The sequence below is a fragment of the Lissotriton vulgaris genome, chromosome 10 (genome assembly GCF_964263255.1).
Source record: "Lissotriton vulgaris chromosome 10, aLisVul1.2, whole genome shotgun sequence".
Taxonomy (NCBI): domain Eukaryota; kingdom Metazoa; phylum Chordata; class Amphibia; order Caudata; family Salamandridae; genus Lissotriton; species Lissotriton vulgaris.
Window position 1 is genome coordinate 188,077,714 of NC_141698.1, and position 21,812 is coordinate 188,099,525.

General features: G+C 45.0%; 1 protein-coding gene across 1 annotated transcript in view; it reads right to left on the reverse strand.

Annotated features, from left to right (window-relative positions):
* MPRIP (myosin phosphatase Rho interacting protein) overlaps positions 1-21,812 on the reverse strand; it is a 564,937-nt gene that overhangs the window by 372,110 nt on the left and 171,015 nt on the right. Inside the window, exons 8-9 of the mRNA XM_086940861.1 lie at positions 18,819-18,875; positions 10,377-10,445 (exon numbers count right to left, since the gene is read on the reverse strand). Of these exons, the coding sequence (XP_086796987.1) occupies positions 10,377-10,445; positions 18,819-18,875 (126 nt within the window). The remainder of the gene's footprint in view (positions 1-10,376; positions 10,446-18,818; positions 18,876-21,812) is intronic.

Sequence of the window (21,812 nt, forward strand, 5' to 3'; positions counted from 1 at the left end):
GCCACGCTCGGCGCGAATGTGCTTCCCATGCTTGTTCTATGGGTCTGTTTATATATTGTTTGTTGGAAAAGGAAGAAATTCTCGGTCAATGCGAGGCGGCAGCATTCTAACACCACATGCCTTGGTGTTTTGTAATCCCACTCATTCTCAAATAGGATATCCTCCAGAATTTGTAGTGTCTCCCTGTGGGGCAAGCTCGTATAGAGGCTCTCCACGTCGAGTCCGATCAATATCTGTGTGGAGGGGTCAAAGGTGAGATCTTTTATGAGGCACAATACTGATTTAGTGTCCTGTAAGTATGTCTCTGTTTTTTGTACAAGTGGTCTTAACATTGATAGCGTATCTTGGTCCTGAACAATGCAGGAATCAACTGTGTCCCTCCCTTGGTGGTCAACCAGGGTGCTGTCAAACAAAGTTCCAGCCCGTATGATTTCGGCTGTCTCTGTTAAGCAGGGCGTTACACAGGTACCTGAGTTTGATGTTGCACATGATTCCCGTAGGTACACACTAGACATAGGGGAAAGAGTTCCTTTAGATCCATAGTCTTTTGTTTGTCAATGACCCCACCATGACCAGTTTTTGTCCATGTCCATATTCTGTGGGTATATTCTGCCAACAGGAGTCGGGGGATCAAAGAATGAAAATCTATTATTCATCAAACCTGGCTGTAATGGAACTCTGCTGTCTTGATTCCATTGCATTGGGTAAAAATAACTAAGGTCGCAGGTTCCAATTCCTAGGTTACCTCTTCGTGGTTGTTGGCTGTACACGAGCTGTGCGACTGTGGGATCTTTAAAATTAACCAAAATGCAATCCCCTTCGATATCTTTCGGCCTAGTACCCAGCCAACTGACTCTTCGGACTTGGATGACCTGGCAATTGACAGTATATGGTAGAGGTCTATTTTCTCTTAGCCAATATAAGGTCTTGTTTTTTAATTCATCGTAGGACTCCCTTTTATTAGGTTTCAAAGGGGGGACACCAGTGAGCACTACCACATATGGTTGACACCCCGGTGGGAGGTGTGCGTTTGGGACCTTTTTCGGCGCTGAAGTTCCTGTGTTACAGTCAAATGTTTGAATATTGTTATTATTGCCACAGGTAAATGTGGAGACTGTGGTTCCTGTCCCATCCGTGGGCTTTGAGGGCGCCGAGGTTTGAGAAGTGGTAGTATTGATTACCTGTTTGACTTTGCGTGGTGCAGGCTTTGGTGGAGCAGCCAATTGAATTCCTCCATTGTTTGATTGCACTTTGGGAGGCTCCACTCGTGATCCTCCCAATACAGCATTAGTCCTGCTTTGGTCTGTCACCTTGTCATTCCTAGGTGGGCGAGTTTGTTGCGCAGGTTTAGAAATCGTTAAGCTCGATTCCATCCTTGCGGTGTCTACTCCAATCTTGGAATGAAGTTTAACCAGTGATTTTAAGGCAAAAAAATTATCCAAAGAAGTTTGCTCGAATTTATCCAAGCGCTCCGTTAGCCCTTTCAGTCTTTCAGTTACCGGTTGCAATAAAGTTGTCATAAGAAATTGAATCTGTTCAATCAGCGAGTTGGCTGCTGGTAAATCTTTAGGGCTGTTTGCTAGTTCAATGACCGGGGAAGGCTAGCAGAGACATTTAATAGGTCACCCTCTCGTTGTTCGCTTGATTCTATCCCAATGTTCGTAGAATCAGTATCTAGGGATTTACAGTATGCTCCCCCATTCGTATAGTTTTTTCGAATTCTCTTTAAAGCCTTTAATCTATAGGCTTTGCGTGGGGTAACTAGTCTTTTCCTTTTTACAGCAACCCTACTAGTTTTCGGAGGGGGGGATTGTAAAGCTTGTCCTGATGGGATATCATGTATCGTTATTACAGGCAAAACCGGTGGAACAGGCACTGTGGTGGCAGGACAATTTCTTGTGTCAGTATTACCTGCAGTTTTGTTTGTGGGTGCTGGGTCAGAAGTAATTTCAAAAAAGTCACTATCTGATCTCAGGTCAACGACACAGGGTTGCAAATCGCTAGGGATTAAAGAGGTTGTGGATTCCGATGGAATACTGTATGTTGGTGAGTTGGCCTGCACGAATGTCCCCAAGGAAGAGCGCTTATAAGCCAAATATTCTCGTGATAGTCTGCGTTCTGCTAGGATGATTTCCTTCTCTACAACAGAAACGGCACAAGTTATAAAGTTATCCATGGTCCCTAGCGTAGAGTTTCCCCCTCTCCGTGAACATCTACCTGAACGGGTAGCCATTGGGGAATATGCTGACATGAAGATCGTGCTAACAAAAATGAACAGTATTGTATAGCCCAGCAAAGCAATCCTCTGTTTTACCTGTGTTGTTAGACGGGCCCTTGCTTGATTATGTAGAGGATTGGCGGGTGAGGGCGGGGCACGCAGGGTTGCGCGGACCGGATGTTACGTGGTCGAGCAGGGGCTCCTGGTATACAGAGTCCCTGCCGCGTTGCACCCTTGCAGCCTCTCTCAACCCCACAGGTGTTCAGCAATCACGGCAGCCAGGTGGCAAACGGCGTTGGTGGGTCCTCCCGCGAAGCGGCTCTCGCGGAGCGGGTGCGGCGAGCAGTTGGCGATAAGGCAGAGGGCAAAGCAGCAAAGGTTTCCCCCACAGCGTCTCTGTAGCACAGAAGGGTCACCACGCACATTCCACATTAATAACAAAAGCCCGAAAGGATCGGGCACATTTCCTAACCGTACCATCTATGTTGTACCAAAAAACACAAATCAGTGCAAAAAAGCATCACATCACACAGAGCAAGTCTCATCTTTGGCAAATTGAAACATCCAATAAAAAAGGAAACAAAAACCCCCCTCCACCCGCCACCCAACCTCTCATATACAAATAAGAGGAATATCCTTACATGGCAACCCAAAACATAAACCATGGAGGCATCCACCATGGGGCATGGCGACGCCACGCTGGACGGGCAAACCAGCAGTGAAATATCGAAAAACAACTGAATGTAATAGCATATGCGTTGACCCTAAACCAAATAACAGTGCTGATTTCAATGAACAATAAAAGGAGGGGAAGAAAAAAGGATAAAGCAAAGAGACTGTTTTCATCCATTCCCAGTTGGGGTGAAAAGATCATCGCTGGTTTGTGAAGCCTGCTGCGGCGGGGAGTTGGGCCGGGATCCGTTCGATGCCCCGCCCGAGTTGTTCTTAAAGTCACGGAAGAACTCCTGAGCTGCGTTTGGAGTTTCAAAGATTTTGGGACGGCCATCAATGTCTACCTTGAGATGCGCAGGATAGAGCATGCCGTATCGAAGGCTCAGGTTTCTGAGCATGGCCTTGACACTTTGATATTTGCGCCGGGCCTCCTGGACCATGGCAGTAAAGTCCGGGAAGAAGGAGAGGTTGATGCCCTGCCATTGGATTTCATCCCTCTCACGGGCCACTTGAAGGGCAGTGTCCCGGTCTCTAAAGTTCATAAGCCTGGCCACAATTGGTCTGGGAGGCAAGCCTGGTCTGGGGCGAGGGCCTAAGGATCGATGTGCACATTCAAAAACGAAACCCTGGGTGAAAGATTCCCTGTCGAACAAATCAGAAAGGAGCTGCTCCACAAATATGTCCAGTCTGCCAGTGGCCGTCGTCTCCGGCATGCCGAGAATACGAATATTCCCCCCTGGCCCCCAAATCCTCGTTCTTTATAGCCACATCTTTAAGGATCTTTTCCATTCTTTTGAGTCGTTTAAGAGAGGAGGAGGAGGCCCCATCCTCGATATCCGACACCCTAGATTCCACCACATCAAGCCTGCAATCGTGACCCTGGATCTTGGAATTCATATCAGCAAGCTTTTTGTCCAGATCATCAAACCGAGCGCCCAGGGCCTTGAAGCCCGCCCTCATTTCGGCGAGCATGGGGGCGGCCAAGGCCTCTGAGCTAAGCGTCTCAGGAGGAGGGGCAGCCTCCGCTGTCGAGCATGCGGCGGGGTCCGCCATGGCCCCAGGGGTCTTGTCAAATTGGATCTTGGGCTGTCGAGGGTCTTTCTTGACCATCGTGGCAGGATGGTCGCAACAGCAATGAAGATGACCAAACTATAGCATCTCACAGTGCGACTTCAGGACGTTGCTGCACCAGGGGCCGCCCAAATGCACCAGAGTGGAGTAACAAGGAGACGGGAGAAACGCGGCTCACTGGGCCAGGATTCACCAGCAGAGCAATGGCAGGATATCCAGGAGGAGCTCACATGGCAGCTCGCGGTGGAAGGCGGTGTTCAGCAGGCCCCCGGACACCAGACGACCAAGTCATGCAGCGGCCTGGTCGGGAAGGCAAGAGGAGCAGGTAGGCCCATCCATCTGGAAAAGACAGGACACACGCAGCGAAGGCAGTTGTCAGCTTAGCTGGGCGGGCAAGGCCTCAGCTGAACCTAGCGAGGCCCCAGACCGGAAGGGAGGGGGGCCCGGAGAGCCCCCACCATTCAGCCGGCCACGGAGCACCCACCAGGCGCCAAGGGGAGGCGGAGCCAGTCACCCACCACCACTGAACCCCAACCCCACCCGCACCACCACTCACGACCCGCAACACTACCCCCAGGACCGGAGCGCGAGGCCAGCCAGCCCACCCACTCAAGGCCCCAGCTTGTGGCAGTGCGGTAGGCCAGAGGGCCAAAATACCCGTGCCTGCAGCGGGGGCCGGGAGCGGCAGGCAACGAGCGGGTCACCGGAGCAGGTAACAGGCCGGGCGGGAGCGGGGAGGACGATCGGGAAGGGGGCGGCTAGGGGTGCGGACTAACCTCGACCTCGGCAACATCGAAATGGCGGATGGAAGGCCCGAGCGGGCCCAGATGGTTTCGGGCACCGGCGGCGGCTGGAGATGGACCCAGCGGCTATGGAGGCATCAGTCGCTGCAGCAGGGCTTCGTGGTCTTAGGGAACTTGAAGGCACCCCAGAAAAGGCTCTCACATTGCGGGATCAGGGCCGGTGTAATCGCCCGATCGGCGGAGTTCTAAGCGGATGGAGCCATCTTGGTCGCCTCCGTAGCCACTCCCCCATGCTTTTGTCTTCCTTAGCTTTATTGACAAAGTTCCAACAGCAGCCATCAACAAAAAAACACGGAAGAAAAACACACCCATGAACCACAGTGAGAACCATAACAGTCCATACTCCTTTCACAGCGTCCATGCCGTCACGCCACATAGTTCCTTTTCACTGGCTGGACCGCCTCTTTCTTCGCTGCTTTGCAGCCAGTTAAGTGTGCTTTTCGTTTTGCTCCTCGTTGTGTGGAATATTGTGTTGTTCGGTTTAGTGATATTGCGCGGTTGAGCAGCGGCTTTTTCATTGTATTGGACTTTCATAATTGCCTTTTATTTCAGAGCCCTAGCGCACCATAATCTTCCTGGGGAATGCAAACTGTGCGCTCTCAACGGAGCGTCGCATCTCCTTACTCATCAAGCTGGACCCCAAGCTTGGCGACTTGCCATCCGCAGTGGCGCAAGGTGGCCTTTTTGGGGACCCTTTCATCAAGGAACTGGGCAGGTTTGTGGCAACGTTTACCTCTTTGGTTAAGGCGTAGTCCAATATCAAAAGAATATTTACCCCGCAGGTTTTCCATGGGAGTGGCTGAGGCAGGGGCAGCTTGGCCAGCCGGGGATCCTACCAGAATTTTTCCAAGAGACAAGGCTCTGGACCTAGTCTATACCAGACTAGCACAAAATACCCTAACTTCTACAACACAAGAGGCCAGCGCTTCAGAACTTGTGGAAGCAACAAAGGCCATGCCGGAGGCAGCAATGAGAACTGTGAGTGTGTTACCTTCCACTCAGATCCACGTTGGGGGTCTTTTGGAGGAGTTTACGAACGTCTGGGCTTCCCTCACCTCGACGTTGGGGGTCTTTTAGAGGAGTTTACGAACGCCTGGGCTTCCCTCACCTCGGATACGTGGGTCCTGCAGAGGGTGCAGGGCTTCCACATAGAATCTTACGACTGCCCTTGTCAGGCATCATAACCTCAGCCCATTTGCTCTTCAGTCCGCGATGCAGAGCTCATCGGCGAGGAGGTCTCCGCGCTTCTGTGAAAAGGGGCCATTTGTCAATCGGCGCTGCATCACAATGGTTTCCTCAGCAATATTTTTCTCATCGACAAATCAGACTGTGGCTGGCGCCTGGTTATCAATCTCCGGGAGTTGAACGAGTTTGTACACCACCACTTCAAGATGGAGGGGATTCACTAGGAACTGACTCAAGAATTCCGCCCTCCGGGTGAGCGTCAGTTGCTTATTGCTCTGAAAAAGACCCACAAAGCAGTCTCATCCTCCCACCATAGCCAGGTGGGTGTGGTGGTTAATGCAAGAGTGGGACATTGACACAAAGAAATTCGAGGCCCATTTGGCCAGGGGAGCCATGGCATCTAAGGCTTTTTGCTTGGGGGCGCGCGTTTGGAAGACCTTATGCAAGCAGCAGACTGGTCCTCAGACTCGACCTTCAAGAAGTTCTACTTCAAGCCAGTGATAGAAGTCGCTCAATTAGTGGTAAGTAAGCTTTAAACTAGCATAACCAGAGCCTCCGGTCCAGACATAGAATTAAAATTTGCCTAACAATGTGAAGGTAAGTTTCAATTCTATTTAGGACATGGAGGTGAGGATTATCCTGCCCGGAACACATTCTAATGCGAACCCTTCTCGTACAGTGGTAAGCAAGCCGTTGTGATGTTCAAATGCACTGGAAATTGATTTTGAAGTGTCATGTTCAAGCCCCTCTGCTTTTGTTGACATAACACTTTTCAGTGTTCGCTGTTCAAACAGTGTTTGTCCGGTCCCTTATTCTGCCTCTCTTTTCAGGGATTGACGGTTCAAAACAGGACCAGTGAGTTGACTATGTGGCTTGACGTCATGGACACTGTGAAAGGACTGTGGACTGTTATGGTTCCTCTCTATGGTTCACGGCAGTGTTTTTCTTCTGAGTTATTTTTGTTGCTGGCTGCTGTTGGAATTTTATAGTCAATAAAGTGAAGGAAGACAAAAGTATAATCCTCGCCTCCATGTCCTTAATAGAATTGAAACTTACCTTCACGTTGTAAGACAAATTTTCATTCATATCCTTCAGGGCACTTAATATCACACTTTCGTTAACATGAGTTGCAGTAATGACAACATAATATATAATAGTGGGACAATATAAGCATTCCAAATGGAATTTTAGTCATGACTTTGATCCTTCATATGCAGATGAAAAAACATAATAAGTGCATATAGATGGAATTACATACATTCTTCTAGAGGCTACCAATTAAGTACAGGCTTCAAAGTTTTTGGGGATATTGTATGTACTTCAATCATTAATTAACGTTTTGTGTTTATGACTGATGTAAAAATGTTTTACTAATTAAGGAAACACTCCTTTCACAATACATATTTCATTTAGCAACTGTATGGACTTTCCTTATGAGTGTTGTGAATATCCAGAAAAATACCAATGAGTGTTTAATCTTTTTTCTGTGGCTAGGAATAATATGAACCAGTCCTTTGCAAATTAATACCACAGCAGGAAATCATGAATGTAAGACGAACAAGCTATGAGAAAATCTCCCGACGTCAACAGGCATCACAAGCACATCTTACGAATAACACCAATGTAGGGATTTGCAACACGGAAATGCCAAAAAGCTTCCCTCAATGCTCAATCTGTGTGCCGTCTTCATGAAACAGGCAACACTCCAGGAGCATAAAATAAAACACTCACACAAGTAAATCTGATTCAAATTGTGCACAAGTACCATAATTCTGTAGTACATAGCTCTCTTGAAAAAGGCCAATAAGGTTCTATTTTGGGCATGACCCACAGTCAGAAATACTGAATTCATAAAATACCACAGTTTGTACAACTTCAATAGTAAAAATAGCCAAAGCAACGCCTCCCAAAAAGTTATTTGTGCTCATAAAATTACTTTTCAAGGCACAACGTTGACATATTGAGCACTTATGCGTCATCTTGAAAATGCACACAATGTCTCATTAAACATTTACCTAGTGATACATTCCTTCACTGTAAATCTTAATAAGCAGGCACAGTGATGTAACAAATATAATCACCAAAACTATAAAGAACAAAGAAGCAAATAAAAACAAACCACATACTATTTAAATCAGAGGTCTCTGTAGTCAATTTTAGGTCTGGGCGTAAGACTAAGCTACACTCACGTAGTTTGTGCAACTACGCTCTACGTGAATTGCACGTAGCACAGTGCAAAAACGCGTAGCAGGCATTTTTTGCTTGCTCGCGGTCCTCAACGTCAAGTTGGCGACCGCGAGTGAGCAAAATACCATCCTGGTAAGACTTTTTCCTCGGTCGCGATGAGCAACATCATGTTGCCGATCGCGAGCGTGGAAAATAAACCTCCAGGCGAGATTCTCAACGCAAGGTGGTCAGGTTTCTCATTGCGAGTGGTCGCGTATGCTCGCGACTGCTTGCAATTGAAACTACTAGTCTGCGATGAGAAAGCTGCCGCTTGAGTACAAATCTATTGAGCGGTAGAAAACGACCGCCTGCACTGTGCAAGATGCGGTTTGCACTGATTGCACCGTGCGGACAAGCATCCGGCACTGTGCAATGAGTGCGAACAGCATTTTGCACAGTGCACTTCGCGTAGCTTGCGTAGTGCTCTTCGCATAGCGCTACTACGCAAACTACGCCCAGGGTTAGTCAGTTTATACTTAAAGAGCAGACAAATAGAGCTCCCTTAACTATTACAATATGGCTTTCAGTTTCTCAACCACTGTCTGAGTAGTCACATATGTTTCCTCTGTGGTCTCTTTAATGGAAACTTGAACTGGGGCTAAAGTATTGGCATATACTGCTTCTTAAAGCAGAGATAAAATAATGAAAAAAATGCCCCAGTGAGGCACAGTGCCATTGGTTGTTAGCACCGAGCAAAAGGCAATTCTCCTCTAGTAGAAAACATCAGGGGAAAATGACAGATTCCGAATGATTATCGCATGGAGATACTGAATGTGACATCTTTCAACCGTGGGTAACCTTATAAATGTAAACTGAAAGTTGGTCAGGGCAGGAAAAAAGCTAGTTTCCCACCAGGACAGATTGCCTCGAAGGCTGTTTTGCCCTAATGACTACTTAAGGAAAAGAAAGAAAAAAATCTTACATTTTTCGAAATTCTAGAGATGAGGTTAATAAGAATTTTAATTAATTCAACCCCATACCGCAAAAGAAAATGCTGGTGACAATGGGAGCTCCAAGTGGGTTTCTAGATTCAAAATGACCCTAATATCCCCTTTGTGTGGGATCCAGTTATAATTTCTTGTTCTTAGAAAAATCACATTGCAACATGCAATGGTGCAAAGGGAATCCTACTCACACCTGCAAATTACTGCAGAAAACACCATCCAATACGGGTGAGTCAGACCAAGAAAAGAGTGTTCAATGCTCAGATATTTGGAGGGCCAGGGATAGCGCTTTAATGCTCACTTCTCAAAGCCAAGCTCGCATAATGAAGCTTGTAGCCACGTCTTCGCATCACGATTGCTGACCAGGATGGGTGTTGACCGCATCATCCGCCGAGCCTTAACGGGTGTAAGGCCACCCATGACTGCGGGGTTATATCCACAGGGAAAAGGCTGCAAGCTTTTCCAGAAGCATAATCCACAATTAACAAAGCTGCAATACACTAACGCTGGTACTTAATTTTTCATTGCAATATAACACTTATTTGGCTGCTGAGCAGTGAAGAAAAAGTGCAGTTTCTGAAGGATTGTTATGATGAAGCAGTTATAACATGGTCGAATGTGTGGCGTATGATTTTTCTACAAACTCATCGGATATGTAGTCCATTATGTTGATATGTTGAAGTTTTGTTGACAGGTGACAGAATAAATGTAGAAATAAATGCATAAATGGTTCATGCTTTTTTATAGTCCTATATCTGGATCTCTGAAGAAAATTACTTCCCTGGAAAATGTTAAGGACTGAACTTAATTTTTAACAAATGTTTTCCCTGATCTTTCACTACTGTGCAGACATTCTCACAACCAAATAAAGCTACAAGAAACATTCAAATTCAAGACCCTTATCTCAGGACAATAATTCTGAAAGATTCAAGGCACTTCTATGGCATTATGCATTATTGAAACATAAATTTAACACACAAAATGTGGTTAATTGATATTTGGATGAAATCTGAGATCAGGAAAGGAAGAATTAAAGAGGAAAAAAAGGGAAAGTAAAAGAAAGGTCAAAACATAAAAATATAATATCAAATTTAAAGGTAAAATGTACCCTTTGTTTAAAGTCATTTGTGGTTAATGCTACTGACCAATAAAATTAATTTTAGATAAGAAAAAAAGACAGAAAGACTCAGGATTACAAACACAGACTCAACACACACACCATATTTTACGGAATGCACATCTCAACAGCTAACTTACCTCTTCCGCCACGGAATCCCTGTAGTATCGAAGGCTCTTATCGGTCAGCACAAACCAGTGTTTCTTCCACTGGAAAGGAAAAGCAATGGATTATTAGTATCACATCGTGTTCTCAAAATCAAACATCTGTGTTACTTTCCCAGGCTGAATTTTATTTTACCCAGACATATCCCCAGCTTCAGAGCTTTTGCATTTCTGTAAACAGATGTTATCTGCCCTCTTTTCTTATCAGCACAATGTGGGCACTAAAAAAGGTGTTCCCCTGTACAACAAAATGTATAATTGGACTCAGCAAAATAAAAACCCTGTGTGCACTATACTTGTCTTTTTAATAGCACGATTAGCTTAGAGTAAAAATCCGAAAATATCTCCCTTTATATTTCTCCCATTCTTTGGGATTTCCCGGCTCGCAATAACCTAGCAACTTATGTCAGCTGAGAGAGCCCCATCCCATTCCACTTTCACTCAACTACATAATACTTGCACATACAAAGTTGGGAGGTTGTGGATGTATATCTTCCACTGCTTTCGCAATTACCTGTTATCAAACCAATTTTTCACTTCCGGGATCCTTAGTAGGTTTGAATAATCTAGAAATTCGACTATGTCAAGAAGAATATTTCACATTTAAAACTGTCAGAGATTATGTCAAATCATCAAGACAATTTAAAGCACACTAAGTCCTAAGTAGTAGCACAGAACTGCAATAACAAAGGTGTGGAGTAAAATATCTTCCGTCCATACATTATGACCTTGTTTAATATGGAATATGCTACTTACCAGTATGCATCTGTTCTTGGCATAGAGGGCTGCAGAGTGGTACATTATGAATAGATCGCCATCTGGTGTTGGGATCGGATGATTGCACTTGTTTTTCTCTTGGAGAAGTCTTTTGTAGTCACGAGGCTGGTGACTCCTCCCCTGGGTGATAGTGCGCATGGGCATAGGCTCCATCCTTAGATTGTTTTGCCATAGTAGGGTTAGATGGAGTAGTATGATAGAATACAGAAAGAGATGCCCATGTAAGAGTATCTAAATAAGATAATGTTGGAACAGACACAGGTTTCCGGGGAGGCAGGGAGGGCATGTACCACTCTGCAGCCCTCTATGCCAAGAACAGATGCATACCGGTAAGTAGCATATTCCGTTCGAGGCATATGGGCTGCAGATGGTACATTATGAATAGATTACACAGCAGTTACCTCCCTAGCGGTGGTCACCAGTGTCTGTTGCAACAGTTTGAAATAAAGCTTTTAATACAGCCTGGCCCACATTTGCTTGTTGTCTTGCCTGCACGTCAACACAGTAGTGTTTCGTGAAGGTATGCGGTGTAGACCAAGTTGCTGCTTTCCATATGTCATCTAGGGGAATGTTCCCTAAGAATGCCATAGATGCCCCTAGTTTGCGTGTAGAATGAGCTCTAGGGGGAACAGTTAGTGTTCTTTTTGCCTTTATGTAACATATCTGTATACATTTTACAATCCACCTGGCAATACCTGCTTTAGAGATAGGGTTGCCTTTATGTGTTGGGGAAAACGCTACAAATAGTTGTTTAGTTTTTCTGAAAGTTTGTGTTCTTTCTATGTAATATAATATTGCCCTTTTGACATCTAGTGTATGTAGGGCCCTCTCTGCTACCGTCTGTGGCTTTGGGAAAAAAGACTGGTAGTTCCACTGGCTGATTGATGTGGAATGCTGAAATTACTTTAGGCAAGAACTTTGGGTTTGTTCTAAGAACCACTTTATTCTGGTGTAACTGTAGAAATGGTTCTTGTATTGTTAATGCCTGTAACTCACTCACTCTCCTGAGGGAGGTAATGGCTATAAGGAAGGCCACCTTCCATGTAAGAAACTGTATTTCACACCTATGCATAGGTTCAAAAGGTGGCCCCATTAGTCTGGTGAGTACTAGGTTGAGGTTCCAGACTGGAGAAGGTGGTAGTCTTGGTGGAATAACTCTTTTGAGGCCTTCTATGAAAGCCTTAATTGCGGGTACCCTAAACAGGGATAGATGTTGCCTGTTTTGCAGGTATGCTGCTATAGCTGCAAGATGTACTCGAATGGAGGTGTAAGCAAGGTTACTTTGCTGTAAGTGTAGTAAGTAGCAAATAATATTTTGTGTAGATGCGTCCATAGAGTTGATGTTGTTACTGTTACAGTATACCGCAAACCTTTTCCACTTTGCTGCATAGCAGGCTCTGGTGGTGGGACGTCTTGCTTGCTTAATAATTTCCATACAGTTTGGAGGTAAATTTAAGTATCCAAATTCTAAGACCTCAGGAGCCAGATCGCTAGGTTCAGTTGTTTGGGATCTGGGTGCATTATTTCTCCATGGTTCTGTGTAAGGTGCATGGATGAGATTCTTAGTTTTTGGTGTGGCACCTGTGAGAGTTGTAGGAGCGTGGTGAACCAAAGCTGCCGTGCCCACGTGGGTGCTACTAGTATCATGGTCATTGAATGCTGTTGCAGTTTTCGAACCACTAATGGAATTAGTGGGAGAGGGGGAAAAGCGTATGCAAATTTATTGGACATAATGCATTGCCCTGCGACAGGTGGTGTGGGTACCTGGATGCGAAGCTTTGGCATTTTGCGTTCTGATGAGTGGCAAAGAGATCTATCTCCGGTGGTCCCCATCTTTGGAAGAATGGCTGCAGTATTAGGTTGTTCAGTTCCCATTCGTGTATTTGTTCTGACTCTCTGCTTAAGATGTCTGCTATCTGATTTTGAACTCCTGGAAGGTGTTCGGCTAACAGATAGATGTTTTGAGGAATGGCCCATCTCCAAATTTCCTGCGCTAGTCTGGATAGTTGGAGAGAGTGTCCCCCCCCCGTTTTTGAATATAATACATCGCTGTCATGTTGTCTGTTCTGACCAGGACTGCTTTGTTGAGAATATGCATTTGAAAAGCTTTTAATGCTAGAAACACTGCTAGTAGTTCTAGATGGTTTATGTGCAGTCGTTTGTGCCGTACACTCCATCTCCCTTGTACTGTGTATCTCTCTATATGAGCTCCCCATCCGGTGAGCGATGCATCCGCTGTTAGCACCACTTGTGGAATTTGTTCTAGGAACGACCGCCCTTTGGAAATGTTTGTTGTATTCCACCACTTCAGAGAGCGATGCGTGCGGTCGTCTACCAACACCAGATCTGTAATCTGACCTTGAGCCTGATTCCACTGTGCTGCTAGACATTCTTGAAGCAGACGCATTTGTAGTCTGGCATATGGGATTAACAGTATGCAAGAGGACATCATCCCTAATAACTGCATGAACACTTGAGCTGTTAATGAGTGTTGCGGTTGAAATCTTTGAATTAGGGTCAGCATTGTCTGAATCCTGACTGGATTGGCGTATACTATGGCTTTTTCTGTATTTATAGTAGCCCCTAGATATTGTTGAACCTTGTTTGGTTGCAGGTGGGATTTTGTGTAGTTCACCGTAAACCCTAGCAGGTGCAGCAGTTGAATTGTCTTTTGTGTGTTTGAAGACATTCCTCTTGTGACGTGGCCTTTTTTAGACAGTCGTCCAAGTAAGGGAAGACATGTATTTGCTGTATTCTTAGGTGGGGTGCAACCACTGCTAAGCATTTTGTGAACACCCTTGGTGCTGTTGTGACTACAAACGGAAGGACCTTGAACTGATAATGTCGTCCTTCTATTACAAACCTGAGGTATTTTCTGTGAGCTTTGTGAATTGGTATATGAAAGTAGGCGTCTTTTAGATCCAGTGTAGAAGGATCTGTAAATGAAGTACCTGTTGGAGCGTGACCATGTGGAAATGTTCCGAATTTATGTATGCATTGAGAGGTCGGAGGTCTAATATAGGCCTTTGAGATCCGCTTTTTTGGGAATTAGAAAGTATAGAGAGTATACTCCTGTTCCTTGTTGATGTTGTGGAACCTCCTCTATTGCATGCTTTTGTAGCAGTGATAGTACTTCCTGTTTTAATAATGTTAGATGATCTTGACTCATTGGACGCTGTCTGGGGGGGGATGTTTGGTGGGGTAGCAGTGAGTTCTAGGCAATAACCATGTTGGATAATTTGTCTCACCCACCTGTCTGACGTGATGTTTTCCCAGACAGGTAGGAACTGTGATAGGCGTCAGCCGACCGGTGTTGCAAGGTCCGGGGGGAGCTGTATGAAGTCACTGTTTTGGGGTAGGAGAGTTGCGGTTGTTATTGTTTCCGCGACCTCTACCCTTGTTGTTGTTACCTCTGTTACTGCCTCTAGAATTACCTTTAGGTGATGTTGGTGTAAAAGAGGTTGATTGCTGGCTTGCGCCTGTATTCTTTGATCCGCCTCTATAGGTGGACCTACGAAAGAAACCTCTCCGAGATGACTGTTGCAATGCTCCCATTAATTTAGCCGTTTCTGTGTCCTTTTTCATTTTCTCTAACACCTCATCTGGGTGAGCCGAAGAGTGCCTTCCCAACAAAAGGATGGTTCAATAAAGAAGTTTGTACCTCCTGTTTGAACCCTGAGACCCTGAGCCATGCATGTCTTCTTAACATGATACTGGTGTTTATAGATCTTGCCGCAGTGTCTGCTGCGTCTAAGGCGCACTTAATGGAAGTATTGGGTATTATCTTCCCTTCTTGTATCAGCTGCTCTGCCCTTTTTTGATGTTCCTTAGGGAGATGTGTAATGAATTTCTCTAACTCATCATAATGAGCTCTATCATACCGTGCAAGTAGCGCTTGAGTATTTGCTATGTGCCAGCTGTTTGCTCCTTGAGATGCTACTCTCTTGCCAGGGCATCTATTAACTTAGACTCAATGTCAGGAGGAGGAGCTTCTCCTGTTGATAGTGAGTTCGCCCTCTTACGAGCATTTGAGACTACTAACGAGTCGAGAGGTATTTGGCCCTTAATAAATACTGGGTCTTTTGGGGCTGCCTTATACTTTTTGTCAATTCTTGGGTTTAACACCCTAGCCCTCACAGGATCTTTAAATATATCTGATGTGTGAGTGAGGAGACCCTTAAGCATTGGTAGGGTCCCTGAAGATTTTTGTGCAGCCGGTAGTTTTTCTAAAAGGAAATCTTCTATCTGAGGTTCCGTATGTAAATCTACCTTGTGGTATTTTGCTGCCCTATTAATCAATTGTGCAAAACCCGAATTATCATCAGGGGGAGAGGGTTTTGAGGGATACAGGTCAGGGTCATTATCATTATCTGTCACTGCATCATAATCTTCCCATGGGTCTGTGTCTTCTGGGATAGTATTGTTATCATCCCCAGGAAGGTCCCCATCCCCTGTGTCACTTTCTACATTTGTTTGAGGTGTAGATGGGCGTGGTGTAAAAGGTCGAGGGATAGCTGGCAGAGTATGAGGAAGAGGAGAAGAGGGTGTGTCCATAGGCTGTGGAGAAAGGGGAGGAGTTGTATTTGTCCCCATTGTTCTCTTCTTAGGAGGAGGAGCTTTCCCCTCCAACGGTTGAGTCTTCCTCTTTTTAGGTGGTTTTGTCACCACCGTGCCAGTTTGTGGATCAATGAATAAAGTCCTTTGTTTTGGATCTGTCTCTTGCTCCTGTGTCGGTACCGAAGCCTTTGGGTCCGATAGGTGCTTTTGCCTCTGTGTCTCGGTGTTATGTGTTTTCGGCACCGAGAGTTACTCGAGTCCGTTTTTTTCGGTGTCGAGGGAGTCTTCGACATCGAAGCATGTTTCGGTTTCGACATGGAATGTTTCGACTTCGAGCTGTCTTTGGTATGGAGCTTCGGTGTCGACGTCGATGTCGACTGTTTCTCGGATACGGCAGTGGGAGACAGAGTATTTCGGTTTCGTTGCCGAGCCAGAAGGCGGGGCGTCGGAAACTTTTTTCGGTTGTCTGACCGGGCACGAAGGTGGGGTCGACACCAATCGGGGTCGGTTTTTTGGCAAAGGGACGTTGTCACTCACGGTTTGATGAACGTCGACTTCTTCGACATCAAACTTGTCCGCTTCTGACCCCGACCCGTCCTCATCTTCTTCCTCCTCGGAGTGTTCGACCTCGAACAGTTCTGGGATTGCATCTGCCTCCATCCTCGACATCTCGTGTCTTCGGGCTCGACTGTTTCTAATCCTCGACTTGGAGGAGAAAGCCGCACAGGCTTCACAATCCCTGGATTCGTGGTCAGGTGACAAACAGAGGCTGCACACCTCGTGTAGGTCCTTGTGTGGGAATTTAGCACCACACGTTGGACATTTCTTGAATGGAGTCCTTTCCTTGGACTCCGGGCTGGTCTATGTCGAAATAGGCCTCCCGGTCCAGTCGACGTAGAGTTAGAAATCTTCGGTGTTGACGTCGAAGCGCGTCGAAATGGTAATGAACTCGGGCTCGATAAAAAATAGTTGAATTGGAAAGGGAATACGCGCCGAAATATAACTTTTTCTCAAAGTCGATCCGGAGCGCTTCGATCCTCATCCGAACTAGATGGCCGAAAGAAACAATCTAAGGATGGAGCCGATGCCCATGCGCACTATCACCCAGGGGAGGAGTCACCAGCCTTGTGACTACAAAAGACTTCTCCAAGAGAAAAAACAGTGCAATAATCCGAGCCCAACACCAGATGGCGATCTATTCATAATGTACCATCTGCAGCCCATATGCCTCGAACATACAATTACCTCTTTTGTGTGTAGTGTTAACCGAAAAATTAAATGAAGTGTTGATTCCTACAACTTCCTGAAGAGGAAAAGAAAAAGGCAATGCTTAGATCTGAACGATGCAAAGCACAGAATCTACTTAAATTCACTTACACCTGCTGCCCTTGACAAGTTAGAAGACTCCTAAAGCACCAGGACTAGAACAAATAGTGCACATTTTGGGCATGTTCAAAAGTTTGGTGATTTGATTCTAGGTTTCCCTACAGGATTCTAGGTTTTCGCTACAGGATTTCTAAGCCACTTTTTTATTTCAAAACACCCAGGATTCGCAATAACACGTGGCAATTAATTCAGGAAACCCTTTAACACTATCACTGCTGCAGCAATTCCCCCCTCTGTGCTGAAAGTCCTTGGAATCCATTGTTCATGACAAGCTCAGCTAGTCATAAGCACACGACCAATGTACTGCATGACGAACTGAGCTCGTCATGAGCATCGAAGAGGTTAATAACCTTTTGAGATGAGGGTCCTATTTTCATACATATATGTTTTTGTCTATAAAGAGTCAACTAATGCAGTGATTTTAGCAATAAATAATCCTGTCATTAGATAGGAACTGTTGCTTTGTAATAGTGGGAATTGACTACATTTCAACAAAGACTTTTTTTTATTCTGTGGAGGCCCATTCCTTTTTTTTGCTTTATTAATAAAAAGATTAGTGCTTCCACTTCTTTAGAACTTCCACAGCAGAGCCAAACATAATTCAAGGACATTTTTCTAAGTCATAAACTTTCCCTCACTCCATCTTATCCTTAGGAGACTGTCTGAAGCACGCACTGCTCCACGGCGCTCAGGTTAATATTTTATGTAAAGGTACGCTTCACTGAGGAAGTGCAGGACAACACCAACAAGGAGCTAACAGCCCGATTCATCAAAGACCCGTTTTGCGTGTCTATAATAGCGATTCATAAGGAATCGCTATTACAGACTCGCAAAACGGGATTCATGTAGGAATCGCAAAATAAAATGCGATTCCTACATATTCCTTATTTGCGATTAGCAAATTGCTAATCGCAAATAAGGAATAACTCCCCATTCATTCCTATGGGCCAAAAGGCCCATAGGAATGAATGGGGAGTATTCCTTATTTGCGATTAGCAATTAGCTAATCGCAAATAAGATAGCGATTTAAAGGGTGCCAGGGGTGTCCAAAGGACACCCTGTAGCACCCCTTAAATGAAAATTTGAACAGGTGTTGCGCACACACATGTCCAACTTGCATTTTTCTAAGTTTTCGCTATTTACTACGAGGTTTGACCTCGCTGTAAATAGCGGGCCGAAATTGCGAATTCGCAATTTTAAAATGGATGATGAATTGCATTTAAGGAATCTCACATAGAGAGTCCATAAATGTAATTCCTCGCAAAATAGCGAAATCGCTATTACCGATTTTTGCATTTGGGATGATGAATCCCAAATGCAAAAATCGCACTCGCAAAGGGCCAGATTCTCAGAATCTGGCCTTTGCAAGCGCAATTCAGCTTGATGAATCAGGCTGTGAGCCTGAAGGCCAAAAACATTGAAATGTCTTCGCAAATGTCAGATCGCTAGGGGCACCAAGACAGATAACCCAGAAGAGACATTTGAAAACAGCTTTCATGTAAAACAAAAGGTAAATGTTTTAATACAGCAAAAAAAAAAAAAGGACTTAAAGCATATAACCGAAGGGCAGAAGGAAAAATAAACTGAATTTGCAAATTCACCTTGGTAAGGTAAATACAATTCAGCGTCCAGAACAAAAATAAGTTCACTTCGGATATGCTGCAGATGTAAAGAGAGATTTTATCTGTTGGCACTCACCTGTCCATCCTCATAGAGCTTGGTGAGCCATCCTTTCTTAAAGTTCAACAGGTCAGGCTGCAGGGGAAGAAAGGAAAAAGTTAACTATGATTTAATTGACACACCCAGAAATCCCACGTTCTCGAACAATTAAAGTTGTCATCAATGTATATATCTACTTTTCCAAAGTCACAATCTGCTTTTCTGGTTTTATTCTTGTGTAGGGAAGGTCTGCTTTCTGCAAGATGATGTAAACCGCTGTTCTTTGAGCTTCATGTACACCAAAGATACAATTACGGCTTTAGCCCTAAATAGAACTCTTGCAATTTCAAGTTTAAAGACTGCATAACATCTTATAAAGAAATTCATTTGACCCTATACATGTTTTGTTTTTTAGGACCCGCCTGTTTGTTTTCTAACAACTGTTTTTACGTAGAAGTTGGAGTTGCCAAGCAGTGACTGTAGGGTGCTGCTGTTCTGAATTTAACGGCAGTAAGGGAACTTCCAAACATGATACGAAAACACAACCATAAACCTTGGGTGGCATGTGTACGGTAGGTTGCAACAACCTTATGAAAAAGAAAAGAGTAAGAAATCCAACTTAATAATCAATATTTCAGTAGATACAGGGAGGATTAGAGACCACAGAAACTGTTCATGCTTTTGTGGCTTGAATGAACGTGCAATAATTGTTAATCCCCACATCCAGTAACAAGAGAGAGAGAGAAGGGGAGAGAGAGAAGGGGAGAGAAAGGAGGGAGAGAAGAGGAGAGAGACAGAGAAGAGAAAAGGAGGGAGAGGAGAGAGAAGAGACAGGGAAGAGGAGGGGGATAGAGAGAAAGAGAGAGTGAGAGCGACAGGGAAGAGAGAGAGAGAGTGAGAGCGACAGGGAAGAGAGAGAGACAGGGAAGAGAGAGAGAGCGAGAGAGAGACACAAGAGGAGGAAAGAGGAGAAAGTCGGGGAGGGAAGAGGAGAGAGAGATGGGGAGGGAAGAGGAGAAAGAGAAGGGGAGAGAAGAAGAGAGAGCGCAAGAGAAAGACCAGCCAAACTCTTTATGATTCTCTCATCAGCCCCATCGCCGTCCTAAGAAGTACCCAAGCCCCGTTCCAGTGACCTCTCTCAGAAGCAAAGAGCACTCTTTGAAAGGTGCTGGAGAGACTTGCTCTCCTTCCTCAGTGCATCTCCCACCCATCTCACAGGAATGTAGCAATCCACAAATCTGTCTGGGTGAATGCCTCTATTTACAGACAGCCCTGTGTTGGCCAAAATGGAACCCAGACTCTTCTGTGTATTGTACCAAAGGCACACATACATCCAGTGCATGCATACAGCATCCACACAGCACTGTATCCTTGCTGTACAGTACAACTCACAGCCACACATACACCCATCCAAATACATTTAACATGCACGCACTGTGCAGCACTGTATCTGTCATGTACTGTCCTACTCATAGGCACACATACATCCATTTAACATGCACGCACTGCACAACACTACACCCTTTATGTGTTATACCACTCATAGGCACACTTAACATTCGCAAATCTGTCTAAGGGGAGACCTCTACTTGCTCATGCTTCTCCAGTTAGCCTTGGGTCTCACAAAATGGAACGCAGAGGTTTTCATTTATCTGATTCTTCCTAGGCACACATACACACAGAACACATGCAACTACACGGGTGCTGCACGCTAACTTGATTCAGACCATGGGTAAGTTACGCACACTGCAGCGAAAACTTTACATGTGTGAGAGTGCTGGCTCTACTCCAGTGACACAGGTAAAAAGGGTCTGTCCCCTCCTACTGATCAAACCATGGCAAGCTGCCACCAACGAGCTGGTGCTACTTAACTCCTGGTAAACACAGCAGCCTTTCACCACCATGAGGGCTGCACTTTGTAAACTTGTTGGACCAGGAGGGGTTCCCAATCTTGGAAACAAGCCAATGTGACAGTGCACATAAAAGATCCGTGTTCGTCCAGGACTAAAAAAATCAGCATCATTGATCCAAGAATTGTTGTAGCTGGGACACTCAGGGTAGGGGTCAAGTCCATTACCTTGCAAGAGGGGGACTTTCCCATCCCATCTACCGCTATATGTAATGTACCCAAGTAAAGGACAGTTAGGCTATTGCAAAATATGAGGGCACACAATGCGTACCTCTGGGATAAAAGACAGATGCTGAACCTTGCAATACCAGACACAGGCCAGATTAGTGCGATACCACTGATAAAATAAAAGTTAGTATACCTGTATCACTTGCGGTCGGACTCTCAGGAAGTATATGCCTGTTTATCATGCAGGAGACATTACCATCACAATACCTCGATAATCAGAATGTGGTCAGTGCTTCTGAATCCCTTTTACCCACGAGGGTTACAGTAGCAGTTTGTACACATATCAGGAATTGTACAAAGCCACTTCAGTACACATCCTATCCTGAAAATTAGGATCACCTCTAGCACTTGCCCGTAAATGAATACATGTTTTTGGCATTCCAACTACATTTACGTGATGTCCTGCCTCTTTTCTGGAGTCTTGCCACTCAATGGCCCCAGATGTCAGTGGAAATACAACCTATAAATGTCACAAAATGTGACTAGATTTAACAGGCCCTGACTTTGAAACATTGCTTTGATCTGAGGGGAGAAAAGTGAGTAACAAGCGTCATTGACCACTGTTTGCAGAATACAGGATCCACATACATAATTCAAATTCTATGGTGCAATCATTAAGTAGCAGCAACCCCCAGGCGCCATCAGGCACATCTAATTCAGAGTTTCTATATGGTGAAAGTGGATCAATCAAACTGGTTCTTACCATTTCCATCACTACTATTGATATGGAACTTACTTCTTGTGTAATTGCTTTTTTACATCCTGTATCCTACACACTCAAAATCACACATCAGTTGATTCAGGACGTCCCATAGACAAGTAGCTGCTAGAAAAATGTTTCATGGCTTGTACACACAGGTAATGACATAGGGTAGCAATTTATGGTGGTGCCGAGG